The following is a 22,275-nucleotide window of genomic DNA, read 5'->3' as shown; positions in this document are numbered from 1 at the left end:
TATTCGTGTCTCTTGCTGATGCATGTCTTATCAGAACTATTCATTTTTTAAAGATGAAATAGTTATCTTAATATGTTTTCCTTGCCTTTTAAAATAGACGCTTTTCTCAATGAACGCAAAAAATAGCGTATCATTTTTTCCACATTTTTATATGTGATTATTTGGCGGTTTAGAAGATTACTTTAATTAGTAACATTTGGAAACTAAGTATATTTTATTCCAATCTTTTATATAAGTTAAAAAGTAAAACATTTTTATTTTATTACAATCTAGAACAAGCTAATGTTCTACCAGGGGGGCGAAAACTAGGGAGGGGGCGAAGATTAATACATCTACCCTATATGGGAAGCTTTTTTGCTCACCCCAATCCATTCATCGCGCAACTTTAGATAAAACAACATCGGTTCGGTTACCTTTCAAAGTTTGATCTAGCGGTCGTGTTAGTTCGTGAACGACAGCCGGTATCCCAACAGTGTTTCGGACGTATCCGGTAGCGATTGATTTATTCGATTTGTACCACCGTGAAAGATTATGTGTACCGATTAAGACTGGGTGGAATTCGTAAGGTGATTGTGCTTCTACGATAGAATGTGATTGCTTGCGTGCATTGCCCTGAATACATTACTGGTGATCAAAGTTGTATTTTAAACGGGAGTACTATACAGAACAAATTGACACCAGTAAATAGTGCAAATTCAATGAAAAGAACGAAAAAAGTTTTACTAATCGTGTTTCGTTGCAAATACTTATGCACCTTAGTTCAAACTGAATCAAGGACCTTAGTTCAAACTGTGACAAGGAGTGAAAATGCGCCAACAGCAGTGGAATAGCACGAAATAGCATGCTGCGGCAAATGCGGATGTAGTGATTAATAACAGTTTTAGAACAGTTTTATTGCTCACTGTCACGATGATCGAGCGAAGAGCGAATTGAATAATTAGATGCCGGGCTATCTCATGATTAGAATGAATAAGATGTGAATAAGAGACAACCGAGCTTTTGATGATAATGCTGAGGGGAAATGCATTGTATTGTAGTAATCCACACTTCAGAAAATAGATCTACCCGAGCTACCCGAACAGAAGAAAATAACTACTGAATACCAAATTGAGGTATTCCATACCAGATAATTTCCAATACTTACAACCTGAATGAGGTATGAATGAGCCCTGCATAAGAGGTAAAATACCTCAAATAATACCCTCTGCATATTCTACAAATACCAAGTTGATAACTAGATCAGGTATTGTAGTACCTAAATAATACTTGATGAATTTTCATACAAAACTGAGATTTTTCAGACTCCAGCAATCGTCAATAGCTATCGAATATCAAAATGAAGTATTTTTTATTGTTTTAAACATTTTTTTTTAAATACCATTATAATACCAAAATGAGGTATTGACATCTGAACAATACCTAATTATGGTATGATACCAAAATATGGTATGCATAAGTTATTGCGAGTTATTCTTTCCTCCTCGGGTAACTATGACCATGGTGGTATGATGCAAAAGCTGAATGTTATGGAGATCAAACTGAGAACCCCGTTTCATAGAGTAACCTAATTAAGTGACTTCAATGGGTGGCAAAAAAGGAACGTCTTCATCCTGCGTGATTTGACGAAAGGCTTATAAATTCTCGTGTCTATAATGAGATTTTTTTCATTTCTTTCAAAAAAAAAATCCCGTGAGCCAACACACCTTCGAATTGCTGTAGAAAAACTTCTTATTCAATTATTATGATGGCCCAGTGGGTTCTGATGCAAGGGATGTAATATCATGGTTTTCACGAATCTCGTCGTATTGAAGGATTTATAGTTATTGTACTTTTGTACTAGAAGCCGTTTAATCGTTTTGCCTGGAACCGCCGGGCAAAAGTGCTAATTTTCTCTCTATTCTCTACGTCCTAGGATCCGGGATAAAAGTTGTAGCTTGTCCTGAAAAATCCCGGGCACCCGAGATTTTTGGATTTCTTATAGGAAAAGCGTTTTTGTTGGAATTGAAGTAAAATTTCATTTAAACAATGTTTTTCCAATTGAATTTGGAGAGAACATCATGATCTGTGTGAAGTTCTGAGATAGTTAGTTATTATTACTATTTGCTAGGAGGAGATCCCCCAGAACCGAACAGCACCCAATACCGGACAAAATCGTAAAATTGTGAAATCATGCTTAAATCAAGATGGTGTTTGGAAAAACAGTTATTATAGAGAGTAATATTTGCGTGGTATAACACATCCTTGATATATGCAAGCCAGTAGTAATGTTTGAAAATTGTTAAAAAGTTGATGTATCGCTTTAAATTTGAGCCTACTTAGTACTTATTTTGAATATGGAAAAAAAAGTTTGAATCTCACAAGCATGATCGAATACAATAATTATTTGAAAGTATGAATGAAGTATGAAAGCAATCAATCAGCAAAACAACATAAAATGGGTTATTTTTCATCAGATAGGAAAGAAATTTTTGATGAACAACTCGCAAACTAAGTAGAACTTAAATTATTCTTGGAAATGCTGTAAATGCATTAAATTGACTATGAATACTATTCCTGGTGTAAACCATTCGACGATGTACAAATTCACAGAAATCGAACCTTTTTCAGATTTTCAAGATTTCTTGACGTATTTTCGGTCCTCGGGTTTCTTAATAAAACAATTGTTTTGATTAAAGCCGACGTTTCGAGCATTTATTTGCTCATCTTTAGGGCAAACTACAATTTTACAAAATTATGGTATTGTTAAAGTCAAGTCCGAACAATAATTAAAATTACTTACATCGTTAATTGCTTTTAATTCAAGTGGATTTGAACAAACATGGAACGAACGGCTAACAACATTACACTGGAATTACAAATAAATGTCGGACATAATGATATAATTCACATTAACTTTGTATCATTTTAACGGAGCACAAACTTACACAGTTTTCACCCGAGCACATCTAAACAGGTTTAAAACAAAATGTCAATGAGTGGCTAACTCAGATTGTGACCGGTAATGGGAGCCACCTTTCATGATTGGCTATTTTGGTACTAAAATACATCTCCTAAATGTATGTCAAAATTCTTATTAATATCTTCAAATTGTTATTTGTATGCTACAAAAATGATAATATTTATCTGAAATCGATAACAAGATCCCATAAAACCATTATATTTTGAATTATGAATTTAGTGGCTTAAGTGTCCGGCAGTGGGGGATCTCTCCCTATATTTATTTCGTGACATAAATTACTTGCTTATCTTTGTGTACATCGAGTCATTGATCAGAGAGCATCGCCATCGTTTATCTCAAAAGGAATGAAGATGTTTCCTTTTTCCCATAATATAAATGAAAGAATAGTAACAATTTATATGTGCAAAACAAAATTAATTGGTCCATCCTACTGATCTTTTTTTTTTTTTGCTTTCTTTATCTGAGAGAAACCACATCAAAGAGATTTGATTTCAAAGACAAAGCTCTTTAGTGGATCGTAGTTAATCGCAAGATAATTGTAAGGTAATCGTAACCTAGCAAAGTAAATTAAAACATTTTTTCAATGTCAGTCAATATATGTATGAAAATTGTCTGATCCTTTTATTGGTCCTTGGCCGTGCAGTAAATTCCATAAAATCCAAGAAATCCTCCAGAAATTACTTTAAACATTCCACCCAGAATTCCTCTAACAGCTCTTCCACAATTTCTAACAAAAAGGTACCCCGGGGCTAGTGGGACCCTAAAAAACGGCAGCTCAGACAAATTGTTCAATATAATAAAAAAAAAATCATATATTTTTCGTATCTAACGGCTTAATCACCTTACATTATTTGATGATGTTTGTACAAATGCTCAATGGGGCAAGTGGGACACATTCAATTTATTTTTTTTAATCCAGCTTCGTTACTTTTAAACAAATATTTATAGTGTTTCATGATTGACATTGTTATATGTATTTGACATATGATGTAATTAAGGTGTCAATCGTAAACTACGTAACGCTTTCAGAAGAAATTGTTCATATGATGCAATGCCACATCACACTTGCCATTAGCTGAAAATTTCCTATAGAAAGCGGTGAGAGGAATATAAGAGGATTAAAAATTATCTTTTTAGGTTTACTTTTGAGAAATACATTTTTAAAACTTTCAATTACTGTCACAATTGTAATTATGATATTGTTATGTTTGGTGAAAAACCACGTTTGGCCTACAAGAAAAAAATACACACTGAAAAAATATGTTATGTTTTTTCATGAAAAATTCTTAAATAAAACTTTCATTAAAAACTACACATACACCCCAATTTTATTATTTTTTAAATTTTCACCATAGAATCTTGATTGCAAACAGATGTTTGGGACAAAGTTTCATGATGGAGAAATTAAAAAAAAAAGTAAACCAGCATGCCTTACATACTGTCACTGCTTTAAACTCAAAGTAAACACTGTATTTTTTTCAGATATCTATTATACAGTTACTAAAAATTGTTTAAACAAATAAAAATTAATAATTCAAACACAAAAATGCCAAATTAAGCTCCATTTACCAATGCCAAAGATTTGAGACCAATGTGGTAACTAAAAATACTCAATTTTGACCTATATGCCTTTGTAAGCAAAATACAGCACACGGTGTGTTGCGTAGAACAATTACAAAACAAAAAAATGGCATGTCTAAAATTTTGACACAAGAAAGCCAAGGGGCACAAATAACCGTAGCAACAAACATAGCTTTTCAGCAAGACTAACCTGAGGGTCGTGGATTCGAATCCCGCCAGTCGAGGATCTTTTCGTTAAGGAGCAGAGTATAGAGTATCTTCGTGCTTGTCACACGATATACACAAGCAAAAAAGTTTTAGTTAATAACTGTGACTGTGCTCAAAAGATCACTAAGCTGAGCATTATGCTCTGTCCCAGTTGTGACGTAAGACTAGGAAGAAGAAGAAAGCTAAGACCGTTCCCTTTCATTTGCATCCAGAGCGAAAATAATCGATGGTGGAGTCTGGTGCATTTTTTTTATTTTCAATTATATACGGACTTCGAGAAGTGGGAGAAAGCACTTATTATCGAACTGAGAGAGAGGAAACAGCTCACTTACAACTGGCTTGTTTTCTTGGCTTCTTTAATTTCTTATTCTCATGTTTGGGTTGTGCACAATGGTTCGGAGAGCACAAGCTGGGTCAAAACTATTTTAACATTCCATTTGTTATCAGAAAGATCACAAAATTATAAAATTTCAATAGCAATTTGAGTCCAATCGACTATAATTAAATACACAGCCAATTCAGATTACCGACCCCAATAAAATTTTACTACGGTTTTTTCGGTAATTTTGACGATTACCGAAAAACCCCAGTAAACCAAAATATGTTTTGATTGATGGGAATTACGTTTTTACTGGCTTTCCAGTTTCCCATGTTTCATGCATTGCTTCTCCGAACACTGTTTTTTCAGAAATCAATACAAATTAAAACCCAATCGACATGGACATGGACATCGACATACATTTTTCGTGAGAATAAACATCTACGGTATGCTCATATCTCAGTGAAAGTAATCGAAAAATGTGTGAAAAAATCATTATTTGGTTGGTTTTCATACAAGAGGCAAACTCAATGATGCAGATGAATTTACCTCTTGTGTGGAAAACAACCGAATTTACCAAAGCAAGCAGTTAAATCGTGCTGAGCCTTTTTGGTTGCTTAAAATGGTTGAATTTCTCACTAAATTTCGACTACTTACCACGAGAAAGCGCAAAATAGGTGCAGGAAAATTTTGTTTGCAATAGTCATGTTTCCCGGCGCCAGACGATTCTACAGCAGGAGATTCTCATTTGATACTTTCCCGCATGCGCATCAGTTTGTTTTGATTTGATTTTGACGACAAGTCAGTAAAAAACATCAACTACTGAATAGTCGGTAATTGTTTTTACTGATGTTTCGGCCTGTTCGGTGATGTTGCAAAATTAGGTCTGACAGCTACCGTAGTTCAGTAAAAAGTAAAATTTATTACTGAACGTCAGAAGTTTTCAATCAAAATGCTGAAAGTTCGGTATTTTTTATGATTTACAATTCGTAGCCTGTATAAAAAAAATACCAAACAAGCATATCGTGATTGAGTGTGTGTAATCAACGATTTTGTATGCGAGACCACAGGAAAACAAACTGAATTTTCAATCACTTCAAGTTTTAGTTTGGCCAAATTTTGACGGTTTTTCACGCTCTGCCCTTCGAATGTGCGGTTATCCAGTGACAGTTGATGACAGATTCCCTTGACTTTTAGGAGCTCCAAACTAAGACAAACTGTCTCCTCTCTCTCTCTCTCTCTCAGTTATCGACCTTTGTTCCTATTCCCAGATTTTTATTCAAAGTAGGCCTAAATCATATCGAATTAATCAACAAGCATTCGAATAAGCCGCACCGTAGAACGCTTTTGGCATTGGTATTGCTAGCTATTCTGTCAAAGCCGTTTGATTGCTTAACAGCATTAAATCGACAGAAACACTGCTATTAAAATGCATTTTCACTGCACGGAAAATTGTTAGTCCAGAGCAGTCCAAATAACTATTTGATTTACGGCTTCGGCACCCTTCGACTGTTATCGGCAACCAAATTTCAAACGCCAAATATACAGTATTTTTATTGAACACACCAATGAAAACAATCAGTTGATTCTCTGTTCTGTCAGCTTCCCAGTGACGAAATTTCCGAAACAGAACAAACAATTTCGCCAGAGATGTCATCAATTCAAATGAATGGGCTTAAACATACGGCTGGGTTGGAGCTGCCAAAGAGATTTGCCTACAGTTCTTATGGGAAAGTTGCCAAAGAGAATGAGGCTGCCGACAATAGTCAATTAATTAGAGTTAATTGAAGCGTTGTTAAAACGTTTCCAAAAAACTTTCCACAAGTGTGTCGGTATGAATCGATATAGGATTTAGCAGCGCATAAATGTAAAAACACAAACACGCAATTTGTTAGTTGATGTCGTAGACAATAACAAAACAAGTGCGGCATCGGCTTTGACTGCCGAGAATGCGTAAATCCCCCTACTTTAAGTACCGTCGTGCGGGGTGACATTGGTCCATAAGGGTGACTTTGGGCCAAGAGTTTTACAGCAAACTAAAACCAGAATAATGAAAACAATGTGGCAAACTTCAAGAATACGTTATAAATAGCCACTGTTTAAAATCATACTAGGGTAGAAAATGATTTCGAAGCATAACATGTAATGTTTAAAATCATACTAATAAAGAAATTTAAAAAACAAAAACGATGCTAGGAAAGTTTGATTGGTATGCACAGAACATATAAAAGTCAAATTCCAAAAAATGATTGTATTTGCATTGCATCAGTGGCGCAACCAAAGGGGGGGGGGTTTGGTGGTCAAACCCCTCCGTGCAAAAAAAATATGAAAGAATTATTAAATATGTTTTTTTTTTCATTCAATACTACAATCCACAAACACCAGCAGTAAGTTTTATTAGGAGTTATGGTCATCTTAGTTGTGACTTCTAATTTAAAAACCCCCGAAAGGTTAATAAATCGAAACTTCCTCGCTGATGAATATACTGTAGGTTTCGGATGAGAAGTTTGTCAAACATATAAGCAGATATGTATGCATATTGAGATTAAATGGTCAGCAGATTGATGCTTCAGAACTCTTTCAGTCGGCCTAGTATTTAACCGTGTATTATGACCCTCAGAGAGCACGTGAATTCCCGGAACAGCAATTCTTAAGTTTTTTATAATAGCAAAAAATAAAAAAATAAAACGCTAGGAAATACTTAGTGAGGTGGTGGTTCCGTTCCTTAGCAAAGAAATCCAATGCTGGTTTGCCTTCGATCAACTGCTTATTATAGGGGGAGATCCCCCAGTGCCGGACAGCACCCAATACCGGACAAAGTCGAAACAATGAGAAATCATGGTCCAATCAAGATGGTGTATTAGTAGAAAAGAAAGCTCTTATGTAGACTAATGTTTGCGTAGAATAACACATCCTTGAAATATGCATGCCTTTTTAAAAAAGTAGAAAAGTTTTAAAATCTTAAAAAAATTGACGTATTTTCTTAATTTTGAGCCTATTTAGTAATTATTTTGAATATGAAAAAATACTTTGGATCCCGCAAGCATGATCGAACATAATCCTAATTTGATAGTATAAATGTATTTTGTAGCATAATTGAAGTAAATATGGACAAATTACAATTTTGGTTAAGTACCTCCTGTCCCTCAGTTTCGGACAGCTTGATTTGTTATATGAAATCTTTGTAATTATTGCATCAGTGTCTCAAAATACTTTCATTTTTCATGGGTTCCGTCGATCATGGCATCAAACATGCAATAAAATTAAGAAGAATGAACATTCAGAACAACATCATAAAATGTGCTATTTTTCATCATATATGAAAGAGGTTTTTGATAGGCATCTTGCAAACTAAGAAAAACTCACATTATTCTTGTAAATGTTGCAAATGCATTGAATTGCTAATTATAAACTATTCCTATAGTGTACACATAATGTTCAAATTTATAGAAATCGAGGCACTTCCAGATTGTGTCCGGTATTGGGTGCCACCTTTCAAGATCGATCAATTTGGTACTAAAATACATCATCAAAACGCAATGTCAAATTCATATTTCTATTTTCAAATTTATTTTTGTACACTACAAAAATGATAATATTTATCATAAATGGGTAAAACGAGCCCATAAAATCAATATTTTTCGAATTATGAATTTAGTGGCTTAAGTGTCCGGTACTGGGGGATCTCCCCCTAATTGAAATGCATCCTACTGCAACTTATTGCGCTAAAAGATCATTGTGTTCGTTGAAAAACTTCGCACAGGCGAAGATTGTTTGAACGAGAATTACGTCCAGAGTGCAGGATCTATCCCAGTTAAAACGAAAAAAAGAAGAAGTAACAATTGCAGAGCGTGGAATATGTTCAAATTGGTGCCAAATAAATATGACATATAGAACTGTAAAATAAGATTATAAACATTTGCATGAAAATTCAAACATTAAAATTTTGTACAAAATTTTATCCATGCCTGATTCTTCTATATGTCGACCTCTCGATCGAATACAGACACCTACGCGTGTCGAAAAATGTCTGAAGCTATTGCACCCGAACTTCTCAGAAGCGTAGCCTTTAACAATAACAACTGCACAGCTGATCAAACTCTTTCAATAACAAGCCGATATTATTCACAATCATCCTGAGTCGCCGTCTCATTCAAACAATGACCTTACCGGCAACCGTTTAGCAGCTCTGAGAGCAACTAACCGGCAAAAACTGCCTTTGCTGACGTCCTTAGCTGAGACGCTTCCTAAGAGTTCAAACACATGGGCATTCAATCGATCACAAATGCCACCTAAACAAGTTCCGTTGGAGCACAATCATGTAAACAAAAACGTGACCGTTACCGTGCCGTTGAATATATGACGAAGGAAACTTCTCACGCGCCCTTGTGAGTTTCCCGTCATCCCAGAGGAGTTTGTAAGCTCCGTCGCTATCGTGTCTCTTCGTCGGCTATAAACAGCCTTGACATATTAAAACGGCAGTTCCGCAAAGCAACTTTTTGCTTTCCATTTCCAACTGGCCTTTGTACAGAGGAGTAATGAGACCAATTTCGTGACCATAATTTCAAATTTCATTTTGTATTTTTAGTTTAAGAACATATTTGAATAACAAAATTCATCCGAAACTACGCTAACGATCCGGCAAAGTTTCGATTGCTGTGTAAAACTAACAGATTTTCAAAAATCATCAATTTTTATCTATTTTTTTTTTCATTTCTTTGTATGTTTTTCTACAATATTGAATCTTTCATCAATTAATATCAATGTTTAATGTATTCATTCGATGAGATATTGTAGGAAATTATTAAAAAATAATGTTTCTGATGTGTGAATAACTGACCTATGTTGAATCGATTACAGTCACTGCTGGGGAACGTGCCTTTGAAGCCGGCCTTCTGATACCCTTGAAACTCAACTTTAACTGTGGTTCTCTAACTCTATATCGAGATACGGAATAACGAGTAAGAGAGAGCTGACTTTATTTTAAATTGATAGTTTTTTAATTTTATAGTGATGCACCGCAAATGATGCAAACCGAATATCGAGTTAGGGAGAATTGATTTTAGTATATTTTCTTGAAATTCCTGAATTGTTTCGAGGAGAGACGTAGTCATATAAAATTGTAATTTTTACCACATATTTTTTTGCCGTTCAGATAAACTAATACCGTTTTTAGTGAATATAAGTGTACAAAAAGACAAAAAATAATTTCAGCAATAATTTACCCATATTACTCCTGCGTGCGTCGGTCGACGCGCAGTTTGGACATCATACAAAAACAACCTGTTGGCTAATTTTGTTTTGATCCTCTCTGAACAAATCAATCATTGGCGAAGTAAATTACTCGCGCGAGCAATCACATTCTAAGCCGCACGTGTCGATGAACACTGCTGCACCCGACAGTTCATTACCATATTGCGTGAAATTTCTCACGATTGGCACGTGCTAATTGTATTGTATCATTCGTCTCTACATCACAGGTTTACCAAATCAACAATAAAAGCTTCGAACACATTCATACGAAGAGCGGAAGCACATGTAGTGAAAACAAAATATTCTCGAACAAAAATAGACACATCCCGTCTTGTAAATCATGTCCTACAAATAATTATCCTCGTGAACTAATACAAACGAGTGCATGCTATCGGTGGAGTTTGATCTGATTGCGTGTCGAGCAGCATCTAATTATAGACCTGGAAAGAATTTATAGCAACGCAGTGTGCAATTAAATCATTATGAGAAAAATGCCGGATCACGAGGAAAAGTTGCTACTGCCGACAACAATATTCCATCATCAAAATAAACAAAACAATCAGTGTACGGACAGCTGTGATGGAAATAGTTGTTATTGGAGCAATGGAGATCGGTCAAACACCCTAGGACTAAGAGGAAGCTGTCGAGACGAGAGATCACCAAGGCATCGGTCTCAGCTTTGGCGGTCAAGAATTACGCGCTGGTATAGAGGCAATCTACTCATTTTATTTACGGCTACTGTTGCAACAACGTTGACGGTTTTGGCTTCAGGTAAGGACAAGTGAATTTAAAATTGTATTTTTAAACCCTAGGTAAACTTAGTTCAGCACTCTTAATTGATTTGTCTAGGTTTTATTCTGGATTGTCATTCGGTATCCTTGAGCTGTGCTCCCAGCTGAAGTGTCGAGAGATTAAATTGTTCAGACTCTTCACCTTTTAACTAGCATCACGCTAGCGGTCGATTAAAACGTACAAACGCTGAGGACGGGGTTTGCACACCGTGCGTCCAACAGCCACCAGCGTAACTGTCGCATTCAACTTTACTCGCGAGTTGCACGCGCATACCTTAGCACGCCGACGACGGGGCAAGCTAATTCGCGGACTCGATAGAATTGGAGTTTTGTTCGGTGCGCAGTGGTCTTCAGCTGGGAACAACTGAAGAGGTGCGGCGAAATAAAACTCCTGACTTGAGGTTCGCCAAGACTCTAACCCACTTCTGTTTATTGATAGCCTTCTTTTATACCGTTTTACAAGTAGGCATTCTTAAGGTCGAAAAGAATGAGCGAACGAGGCGCCTGGGACAAAATGTTGACAAACAAAGTATTATGCGAAATGCCTTCCGCATCCCCATCGAATGCTTTAATTTGATGTGAGGCCGACGGTGTGAGTCACCGTGATAATCCGGGTCAGTCATGCATATGGTCCTGACCGTTGGTACTGCTTAATGGTTTGTTTTGTAAACTGCACCGTTGGGCGTGCGTATAGACTTGAACTGAAAAGTAAAGGTGATAAGGACTGTTCATTTAAGTAAGTGGACACCTAAATATTAACATTTTGGTGTGAAAATTCCATAAAAACAAATAAAATTTTGTTTCAGTGTGTACCCAAGGGTTTATTTTGACAGCAGACAAAAGTTGACATAAAAAAATTATAAATTCCAAGCGATGGGTCGAATTGACATGGCGACTCGCAATTTTTTTCTGCACAAATGGTCGGGGTTCTGCTAAACCGCACCAAGTGCCAAAAGCATTATTTTGAGATATTTAAGTTTAAAGTTCACTCATCTGCGAGTAAATCGCAAATGACTCTTTTGAAATTTTCACCGTTCACGAATGACTAACAGGGTCCAATAAGTAACTCAAGATAGAATATTCAAAAAAATCATCAAATATTTTCCATTTAATTAGATTTGATTTCAAATCAAGAGGTACTCAGTTCACTCTGGCTGAACAAAAATTGAAGAAAATGGTTTTCAGTTCGGTATGGCTGAATGTGTTTCATGATTTCCAAGAATAAAGAAAAAAAAAGGGTTCATATCATCGCCATACATGTTGGAATGCTTGTCACAAATGTTTATGCACTATGAACGGAAAATGTAATTTTCCATAGAACTGGCCACAATGTAGTGGTATGAATTGGTACAAGCCAATTCGTATTCTAACGTATTCTACCGACTTTCTCTTGATGGATTATCTATTTCAACAGAAGAGTTATTGAACCAAGTCCCTCACGCATCCAAAGATTTGATAAAGACAATAATGATGTAGTTAAAGAATGTGACAATCGAAGAAAACCATGAATTTGATCTGCTAGAGCGCACCAAGTTACTCCCATTTAGCACACTTTGGCTGAACAAGTTCACGATTATTTATGTGAAGTGCATACCAGGAATGGCATGCATTTCATCATTCCCGTTGTACATGAAACTGCTTGTGCTTTATTGTTCAAAAATAGTCATAAAAGCTGAAAGTTGATTGATTTTTTATGACTCCCTGTTAGGAACAACGTAAAAAATATTTTAATCGGAATTCGAACTCGTATCCTTCGAGTGGTGATTAGGCGTGCTACCTCTCGGTCATTTTGAACTGTTGAACTGAGAGCGAATAACTCGAAACAAGCTATGCGCGATCTGATCAAGGAGGCTTGATGATGAAAACAGGTGAAAACGTCATTTTCTGAACAGCTAAAGCGCACCAAGTGCTTCCAAATTATTCAGACAATATCAAATTTAAATGCCTTGTTATTTCATCACGGCTCCTGCATGGACCCATCGACATATTATATATAAAGCGAAGGCAAGCGTTTAGCGAATGTTGATATCTTTTCTTCACACAAAAAAACGATTTTTATGTAAATGGTACTTGGTGCGGTGTGGCTGAACAAAATTGGAATGATATTAGACCAGCACCACCGAAACAATACTGTATTTTACAAAGCCGTTAACTTACATGACATACTAACATCCGTTGGTGTTGTTACTGTATGTTGTCCGGAATGGCGACTTAACAATATTTGAGGAAGAATTAAAAAAAAAATGCCGTCTTTAATCAAAATTCTAAATTACCTCCAATGACAAGCTAAGGTTTATGGTTCGCTCTGGTTGGATACAATTTCAGTTTTGCATATCCTGCTAGAGAAAATTTTTGAATTTACTCAACGAGGGATGGTTCAAATTATTCGATATCTTAAATGTAGATAGGTTATGATAATCTGAATCCTCTAGTGTAAATAACTCATTTTTGAAAAAAATGGTGTTTGGTGCGGTTTAGCAGAACCCCGACCAAATGGTGTACAGAAAAACTGTCGTTCCGAGATTTGGCTAAAATCGCGAAGTGTCCAAATTGAATTTTTTCAACGCTTTGGCCAAAACAGATATTCCTGACGACGTACGATACATCCCAACAGAAACATTTGGGAAAAATGATTTGTTATGGCAAGCAATTTGCTCCTGCAGTATGAAAATACTACGTATTTCACGACGGGTTCAATCAACAGCGAAAATTACAGAACTGAATGCATTAAAAAATTGCTTCTGCCCAACTACTGAAAGCATACCATGCCTCCATTGTTTTTGCCAGACTTAGCATCGGCTCACTATGCTTCAGCTACTTTGGAGATGCTCAAGTCGAATTTGTAGAATAATGATTGAATCCATCAAATTGCTCAGAACTACGCCCCATTGAAACATATTGGGCAATAATCAAACGACATCTTAAGAAGGATGGAAGAGAAGCAAGCTCCATCGATTTTTTCAAGAAAATGTGGTCACAACGAACAGCAGCACAACGAAAAGCTCCGAAAAAAGTTGTGCAGAACCTTATGGGAGGTATAATGAGAAAAGTAAGAGCATTCTCCAGCAATGCTCAATAAATGTTCAAATTTATGTGATTTTGGTCGAAATCACGTTGATTTCCATGTTTTTTAGGTAAACTCATGAATTTGTTCGAAAATAAACAGTTTACTGTAACAAATACGTGTCCACTTTCTTAAATGAACAGGCCTTATGTTAGATTAAGGTGAGACGGGAGAGATGTCTAGTACAGTATTCTTCATCTTTCGATGCACTTTTTGAACAAATTTTTCAATAACCTTAGCATTTTTCCATTTGTCAGTAAAATATGCCAACTGGAAACATTGGTTAAATATATCAACAAAGAATGATAAGCTACTTTCTGGAAGTTCTTGATGAGGATGTAAAAAATTCCATCATCGCCAAGGGCTTTCATATTTAAATTCTGAGATCACCATCAGAAAGCTGAGGAAAAATTGCGTGAGATAGGCTACAAAAACTAGGTGAGTAATGGTATTTATCCTATGATATGAACGCTTTTCTAAATCATGTTCTACGATGTTGACGTATACGATCAATGCAAACATAGTATTCAATGCAAACAATAATAAGGATTTCTCCTCCTTGCAGGGCTTATGTAGCATGTGCATGCGTCTATGGCTTTAACAAATTTAGGAAATGTTTTACTAATTCATTGCATACTTTGGTTTAACTACTTATCTTCAAGTTTAAAATAATGAATTATAGCATTATATGCACACTAAGTGATAATTAGTTTTATAACCTGTATAATAATAGCAATCTGCGATAGACAAACATGATTAGTTATATGCTAAACATTTTATCTAGTCATTATAACTGCTTCACCACTGTTTAATTTCTGATATGTTCAAAAATATATTACTTAAAGGATAATTTACAGCTTAGGCAAATTCACTAATAATGTAGGAAATATTGAAAAAGATTTCCTCAGCACTTCAGTTAACTCGTGATAAATCAGCATTTTATGATCTCTTCCATCTATTGTCTCTATAACCAAATGTCAGTAGTTTGACGTCAAGCCGTTTGTATACCATGAAGAGGTTCAATGAAGCAGGGTGTTGAGAGGGTATGTGAGCATCGTCCGAGGACGTCACAGTGAGTCAATTTCCGCAGGTTATTTTGAAGCAAATTAACTTGCTGCCCAGTGCATTAAAAATGAAAATATGCAACTTGAAAGTATATTTCGTACATTTTGAATTCCGGAAACAAAAAACATTACCCTTCATCTGCATGGCACGAGCCTTGACGATTCGCTTACGCGCATTGAACATAGTAGCTTTGCTTTTTCAATGCTGGATGATGATTGAAGGAAACAGCTATCAAATATCATCAACGCAGTCGTGTTTCGAACAACATTCGCATTTGATGCCAAGTAATTACATATGTGATATAGCCCCGAGGTTAAGCTTCTCGACTACCGATCTTGAGGATCGGAGTTCTGTTTTCTTCAATCATCATCCATCATTGAAAAAGCAAAGCTACTATGTTCAATTTTGTGACATGTCAGCAATGGACTTATGCACGGGTTCACTTTTTGACGTTTTAGCGGTGCCGTGTTATTTAGGTGGTCATGGAAACTAGTGAATTCGGCACCGCTAAAACGTCAAATAGTGAACCCGTGCATAGGTCCATTGCGCCATTTGGCAGCAGCTCTAAATGCAGGGGAATGAGGAATGTCGTATTTCCGACGATTTTTTACAATTTATCTGTAATTCGGATACAAAAATTATGTACTACAATAATGTTTAGAAATAACTAAGGAATGATACTACGGTTGAACTTTTATGATTAGGCATGAGGTTATGAATCTTGTAGAACAAACTGTAGAGAAATGTATGTTTTACAGGTACTTTAATGAACAGAAATCAATTTTATGAGGTCAAAACCATCTCTAATCGGCATACAGTGTTCTCAAAAGTTGTAAAGTACTAATAATACGTTTAACTAGTGGTATTTATTTTGATTTTTGTTTTTCCAAATTCTTGTTAGAATTTTTGGAACGTAAAAAATAGCCAAAAAACACAAATCCAACTTGAGGCACCTTCTAATCTTCTCCAAATTGGATGAAAATTTGTCTGGTAGTTTGTTTTAGTATTGCAACTAGGACTAGGGGGTCACTGGTTGAATCCCAGAAATTTTGATTTTTGTGAAAATGTCTAATAGTCGCGTATTAGTCTCTGAAGGTTTCTCTGAGCCTCAAGGACTCACTGCAAGTAGAATAAGGCAAAAAAGTGACTTTAAAAACCATTTTGTTTAAAATGGAGACTTTAGAGACCTTACATTAAATAAAAGTTTTTCAGAGACTTGCATCAAAATAGCGACCAAGAGTCTACAAAGTGACCTGCTTACCTGAGAAATGCACTATTTTTCGAAATGTGTTACAATTTTTGCTTTCTCCCTATAAAGTTTATTATTTTTGTAGAATTGGCGAAAAAACTTTTGTGAAAAAAAAATTAATTCTCTCAACCATCTTATGAACAAAAACTAAATGGAACTGAGAAATTTAGTTGCATTTACCATCTTGGCAAAGTTCTACAATATTGGTTAAATATTTTTTATGTTGAATCAATAAAAATGACTATAAAATTAAAGGACAATGTTTTGATAGCAGCGCAGCCGAAAAATTTTTCGATTGAAAAGATTTTGTGTCACAAAAAGGGTATATTCTACCATGTAAGTATTAATAATTCAAAATAATTTCCCTGATTATGGCCGAAATTCCCTGAGAATTCCAGGTTTTTTCCAGGTTGAATAAAATTCCCTGATAATTCCAGGTTTTCCAGGTTTTTCCAGGTAGTAGACACCCTGTTATTGTATCTACTTGTAAGGTTCAAAGTCGATTTTTGTAACTGTAAACCGGTTTCATCGTATTAGACATATAGATTCCTTGAAACAAGAAGCTCATTTTTGAATGTAGGAGGTCTGCTAATCCACTGATTCTAAATCGTTTACTCTAGAAGGTAATCTAGAAGTATCCAAAGGTATCTAGAAGTATCCAAAAATAAGCACTTCAACAAGGAAAAAACTTGTCTAATGAATTGTAACAAGCCTCAGTTGCTGATTGAGTCACTTCGACCTCCTCATCATCTAAGTCATAAAGGTGGGTCTTAGTGACTTGTTACTCTCTCATACTCTTCCGACCATGCCTTATCAGTATTAACAAGAACAGATACAACAAGAGTACAATATGGTAGATCTTACCTCGTAACTCACCTCGAAATGGTGATCTACCCGCGTTACAGGATGTTAACAGGTTAAGTTTGTTATAAATGATTTTACGAGATATATAGTATTTCTTGTTTGATTATTAAATTTCACATTGACAAAATAGAAAAAATGCTCAAAATTATTAACTCGTTCAGACCTGAGTGAGAGCAAAAATACTTAAAACCCTCACTACTCAGTGAATACTTAACGGATTTAAATATTTTTTTATCAGTGTACTTGTACACATATCTAGTTAAAATCTGATATTCAACATTATAAATAAAAAAATTTGCACATTTTAGAATGTACCGGATGTACCACTCGGACTTAACGCCCTGAAGAACCGACTATATATTTGTTTGATACTAAACCGTTTCAATTCTCTAAAAGCGGAGATCGAACATAATACTTCATTGAAATGCGTTTCCATAAGCTTGACACAGATGTTTATTTATTAATTGGCCACTTTATAGTAAATTTGAAACGTACCGAGGACCCGATAATGATCATTTGTATGATCAATTTAATGCTAGACACATAGTTATTCAATTCAATTGTTTCACAAAAAGTTTATGATGAAGCGTTTCTTCTTAAAACTCCTTGATATAGGGGCCACCCAGTGATAACTCCGGTCACAGGAACATTCCCGAGATTCTTTGACCACTTTTAGAAACAAGATATATGTACGAGTATACTGACAACAAATAATTGAAATCCGGTAATTAATCGGTGAGAGAATAGTTTTTTTTTTCCTCAGGCCTATATGGGTTAAACCACCAAGCCACGTATGAGAATATCCATCCAAGCTATATAAAAACTTCTTTCCTGGCTAATTTGCGTCAAATTACAGATTAATTAAATGTATTTTTGTGAGATTCCTGGAACACAGAAAATCCGTTGCCGTATCCATTAACAAGAAGTCACGAAATCTTAAAATTCTAACACGACCTGCAAATTTTATTGTTGTCACATCAGTATTGATATTCCCATTCCCATTTGAGGTTGAAAACTGAGCTGAGCCAGTCTAGACAATATGTTCTGGCTTATCACATTAGAGATGCAACATTACCATTTTGTGTCTACCGTATCGGTTCATCGACGGCTTCAGCTCAGCATCCGATCATCGTCAGAAATCATCATCGTTAAATCAAGCGGGAGTGGGCGTATAAAAGATAACGACATGTTAAGTCCGGGATTAAACCATAAATAAAATTCTCATTCAACGCAGCCACGAGCCACGAGTCGGTCGTCGAAAAGCGTGATAGGAATATTATGTCATGGTGCCCGTATAGTAGCCCCCCAACCTGATGACGATTGTCCCGATTTGAGATGACTAAAAATGCGATCTCATTTGCCTTTTGCAGAACGGAAGCTACAAATGCCTGGTCGAGTAATTTTCAAGATATTGCATGGTGAATCCATCCATTCTGGTGAGTTGTGTGAATTTAAAAACTAATCCATAGCTGCTATCTTTAGTGGCAGTACAGATTTCAATGTTTCGCACAACTCACTTATGCACTCATTTCTTTAGAATATTTATCTTCAATATCGTATAAAAATAATTTTAATTTTTACAATTGTTTTCGTTTACAGGAACTTCAGCACTGCAAATCAGGTGCACCCATCACGATGAATTCTTATATGCAAGCCCAGCAAGCAAATGCACGTCATACTATCGTTGCTACCAAGGTGAACAGATTCGGTACAGATGTAACGAGAGGTCAGTTTTCGACTTTTATCAACAGAAATGTATACGTAGTGAAGGTAATCTATTTTATGACTTGTAAAACTTGTCTTTTGTATTAAATTTTAATTTCTTGTAGGCACTTGCTATGAACCCGTTTGCACCGGGAAAACAAATGGGTTATATGCTGATACGACTCATAGCTGTCGTAGATCGTACGAATGCAGTGGTGGAAAACTTATAGCAGTTGCAAATTGTCCCTTAGGGCATCTATTTGATGGAAATAAATGTGCACCTCAACATGAGGTTACCTGCGAAAGTCCGAAGAATTCTGCCATTGCCTTTCCCTTCAGTGGAGATGATCGATGCTTCGGAAGGCAAAACGGAAATCATATCATCGATGACGAGCAGTGCAAGAAATTCATGATTTGCCACGAGAATACCGTAATAGACGTGCTTGAGTGTCCATTTGGATACGTGTATAATGAAGTGACTAGACGATGCACGTATACTGGAGGCATTGGGATGGTAGGCTGTATGAGTAACTTCATGGATGAAGGGGATGACATGTGTTCAAAACTTCCTGATGGTCCTCACACAGATCCAACATCTAAGGATTGCAAGAAATATATTGAATGTATGGATGGAAGACTATTTTCGAAACACGAATGCCCAAGGGCTACCGTTTTCAACGGTGTACAATGCGTTCCTGATGTTCTATACCACTGTCCCCGAATCGCTCTTCCAGGAGATATTTGCGATAAGAAACATGATGGATTTTATATTGACCCAAGAAAAGGCTGCTCTTATTACGTTCGATGTGAAAGGCAAAGAACTGTAGAAAATCATTCCTGTCCTTCCGGCTTTCACTACAATCCGTCAGAAAATCTATGCTTGGAACAACTTAACAGTGAAGTCTGTCGAGAATCTGGATATTCTAATGACTGCATTCAACGATCTGCCGGATACTACCAGGATACATCAGAGGAACCCAAATGCTCTCAATACTTTTATTGTTTCAATGGCAATAAAACTACCCTTCGATGTGGGCCGGGTCATGTGTATGATGGAGAAAACTGTGTCAGCTCCTCGGTCTATACATGTCCAAGTACAAACTTCAACTCATGCATAAGCAAACCCAACGGGTACTACCGAGATCCAGCAGGGGGCTGCCGCTCATATTTCTACTGTTCGGAAGGGATCAAAACTTCCTACCTCTGCAATCCAGGTCAAATTTTCAGTAACGGTCATTGCGTCGGACGTCTCGAAGATACGTCCTGCAATGACGATGCCGTCTGTGTAGGTAAATCAGATGGTTATTACCAAGACTTCCAATCCAACTGTCGGAACTACTTCTACTGTCAACGCGGAGAAAAGCTGCAAACACTTACCTGTCGGGGAAGCAAAATCTTCAACGGTCACAGTTGCGTTCCACAAGACACATACATCTGTCCACGAGGTAAAATGGCGGCTGATACATTGTTGAACTGCCTTCCTCGTCCTTGCAGCCCAGATTGCTCGAGAAATGGGTTCCAAAATGATTTCGATAGCGATTGCGAGAATTACTTCTTCTGCATCGATGGCAAAAAGACAGTTCTATCCTGTTCAAATAATTATGTTTTCAATGGCGAAATCTGTGTTCCTAGAGATACATACCAGTGTCCAAAGTACTGTGAGTCTACAGCTTCTTGTAAATGAACACAAAAGATGTTTTCAAGAATGTTAGTTAAAGGGAAACAGCGAATCGTAGCATGAATCTAGTTTTAGTATTTATTTATACACTATCTCCCACCTGTGCCAACCAAGTAATGAGATTTGTCTGATTGTTCAGAACTATTATCATAAAATCATTGTACTCGAACTAATAACTTCAAATGTTTAAAACAGCTATAAATAATGACTTTTGGCCATACTTATAGTTCTGTACATCAGATCAATGCATTGCATATCCGTAATGACGATTTTACCGTCAGCATGTTATGTTTTCTACAGAATCCAAACACCTTTTATGATAAACTACAATTTTACAAACTGTTAGGTAAGGAGTAGGTCCATTTACAATACTCATAGATTATTTCAGTGTTACAATAGTTTATTAGTATTCCAAATGAGTTTGATGCTCATTGATGTAAAGTATGTTTGAACTCAAACAATTACGTTATAAGTCTAAGGTGAAAAGGAAAAAAATTGTTTATAAATCTTTTTGAAATGAGCGTAAATCGAATTCAAATTTAAACACGAATATCCTTCAATATTGTGCGATGTTGTGACTGTTGGGATTGACTAAAATGTTTTTCAAAACATTGAAAACAGTTATAGGCAAGCTATTCTATGTACGTATTCGGTTTGTGATGCATCCATATGTATCTTGAACAGGCAGATATTTGAGGAAAACTTGTAATGAGTTTTCATTCCTTTTCACACCGTATATGTAAGCAATGAAGAGTTAGAATAATTATATAATTTATTGAATATTTTTAAGAAGAAGAACACAATACATCCGATACAAATGTTCAATTCACTTTACAGATATCACAAACCTACATTATTTCTTTTTTTAGAAGAAACCGATGGCACAGATGAAAAATAGTAATCACGGAAAATTGTGCAGTTTAAAGCAGAAATCTAACTCATACTCCATAGAACAATACAGCTTGAATTCTTAGCGACACTAATCGCTCGGTCACGTAACCCACTAACAAATCAACTCACAGGCACTCGAAGTGCAAGGACTCCAAGTGCTTGCATATCATCCTCGACCATAGTCCGTAGAGGACATAGAGAACGTTGAGGACGTTGAGGATCATTTCTTTCATTTATTGGTATAACATTGTTATTTCAATAAAACCGCGTCAACAATTCTCGTGCAGCACCTGGTTAGCCCACCGTGCCCGCTGAGCTCCTCGCCTTCTTTTACCTGCCGGATCGGAAGCGGTTTTTCGCAGGGTTGTAGTCCGGTATTCTTACAACCTGCCCCGCCCAACGCATTCTTCCAGCTTTTGCTACATTCAGGATGCTAGGTTCTCCGAAGAGTGCAGCGAGCTCGTGGTTCATCCTTCTCCGCCACACACCGTTCTTCTGTAAACTGCCAAAGATCGTACTAAGCATCAGACGTTCGAAGACTCCGAGTGCTTGCAGATCCTCCTCGAGCATCGTCTACGTTTCATGCCCGTAAAGGACCACCGGTCTAATCAGCGTTTTGTACAAGGTACATTTGGTGCGGGGACGAATCT

The 22,275-nt window shown here is 36.3% G+C and overlaps 1 protein-coding gene across 2 annotated transcripts; it reads left to right on the top strand.

Annotated features, from left to right (window-relative positions):
• Nucleotides 1-382: 382 nt before the first annotated feature.
• LOC5569084 lies at nucleotides 383-21,343 on the top strand. 2 transcript variants are annotated; one of them, XM_001658265.2, is made up of 5 exons: nucleotides 383-566; nucleotides 10,547-11,090; nucleotides 18,723-18,788; nucleotides 18,952-19,122; nucleotides 19,182-21,343. In XM_001658265.2, exons 2-5 carry the CDS (start codon nucleotides 10,802-10,804, stop codon nucleotides 20,738-20,740), a joined length of 2,085 nt encoding a protein of 694 aa, XP_001658315.2. In that variant the 5' UTR covers nucleotides 383-566; nucleotides 10,547-10,801; the 3' UTR covers nucleotides 20,741-21,343. The 2 variants fall into 2 exon arrangements, with proteins under 2 accessions (XP_001658315.2, XP_021703056.1); XM_021847364.1 differs by lacking the exon at nucleotides 18,723-18,788.
• Nucleotides 21,344-22,275: the final 932 nt, after the last annotated feature.

This window comes from Aedes aegypti, chromosome 2 (assembly GCF_002204515.2).
Source record: "Aedes aegypti strain LVP_AGWG chromosome 2, AaegL5.0 Primary Assembly, whole genome shotgun sequence".
Taxonomy (NCBI): domain Eukaryota; kingdom Metazoa; phylum Arthropoda; class Insecta; order Diptera; family Culicidae; genus Aedes; species Aedes aegypti.
The sequence above is the reverse complement of the archived record's forward strand: the minus strand, read 5'-3'. Positions and strand labels throughout refer to the sequence as shown.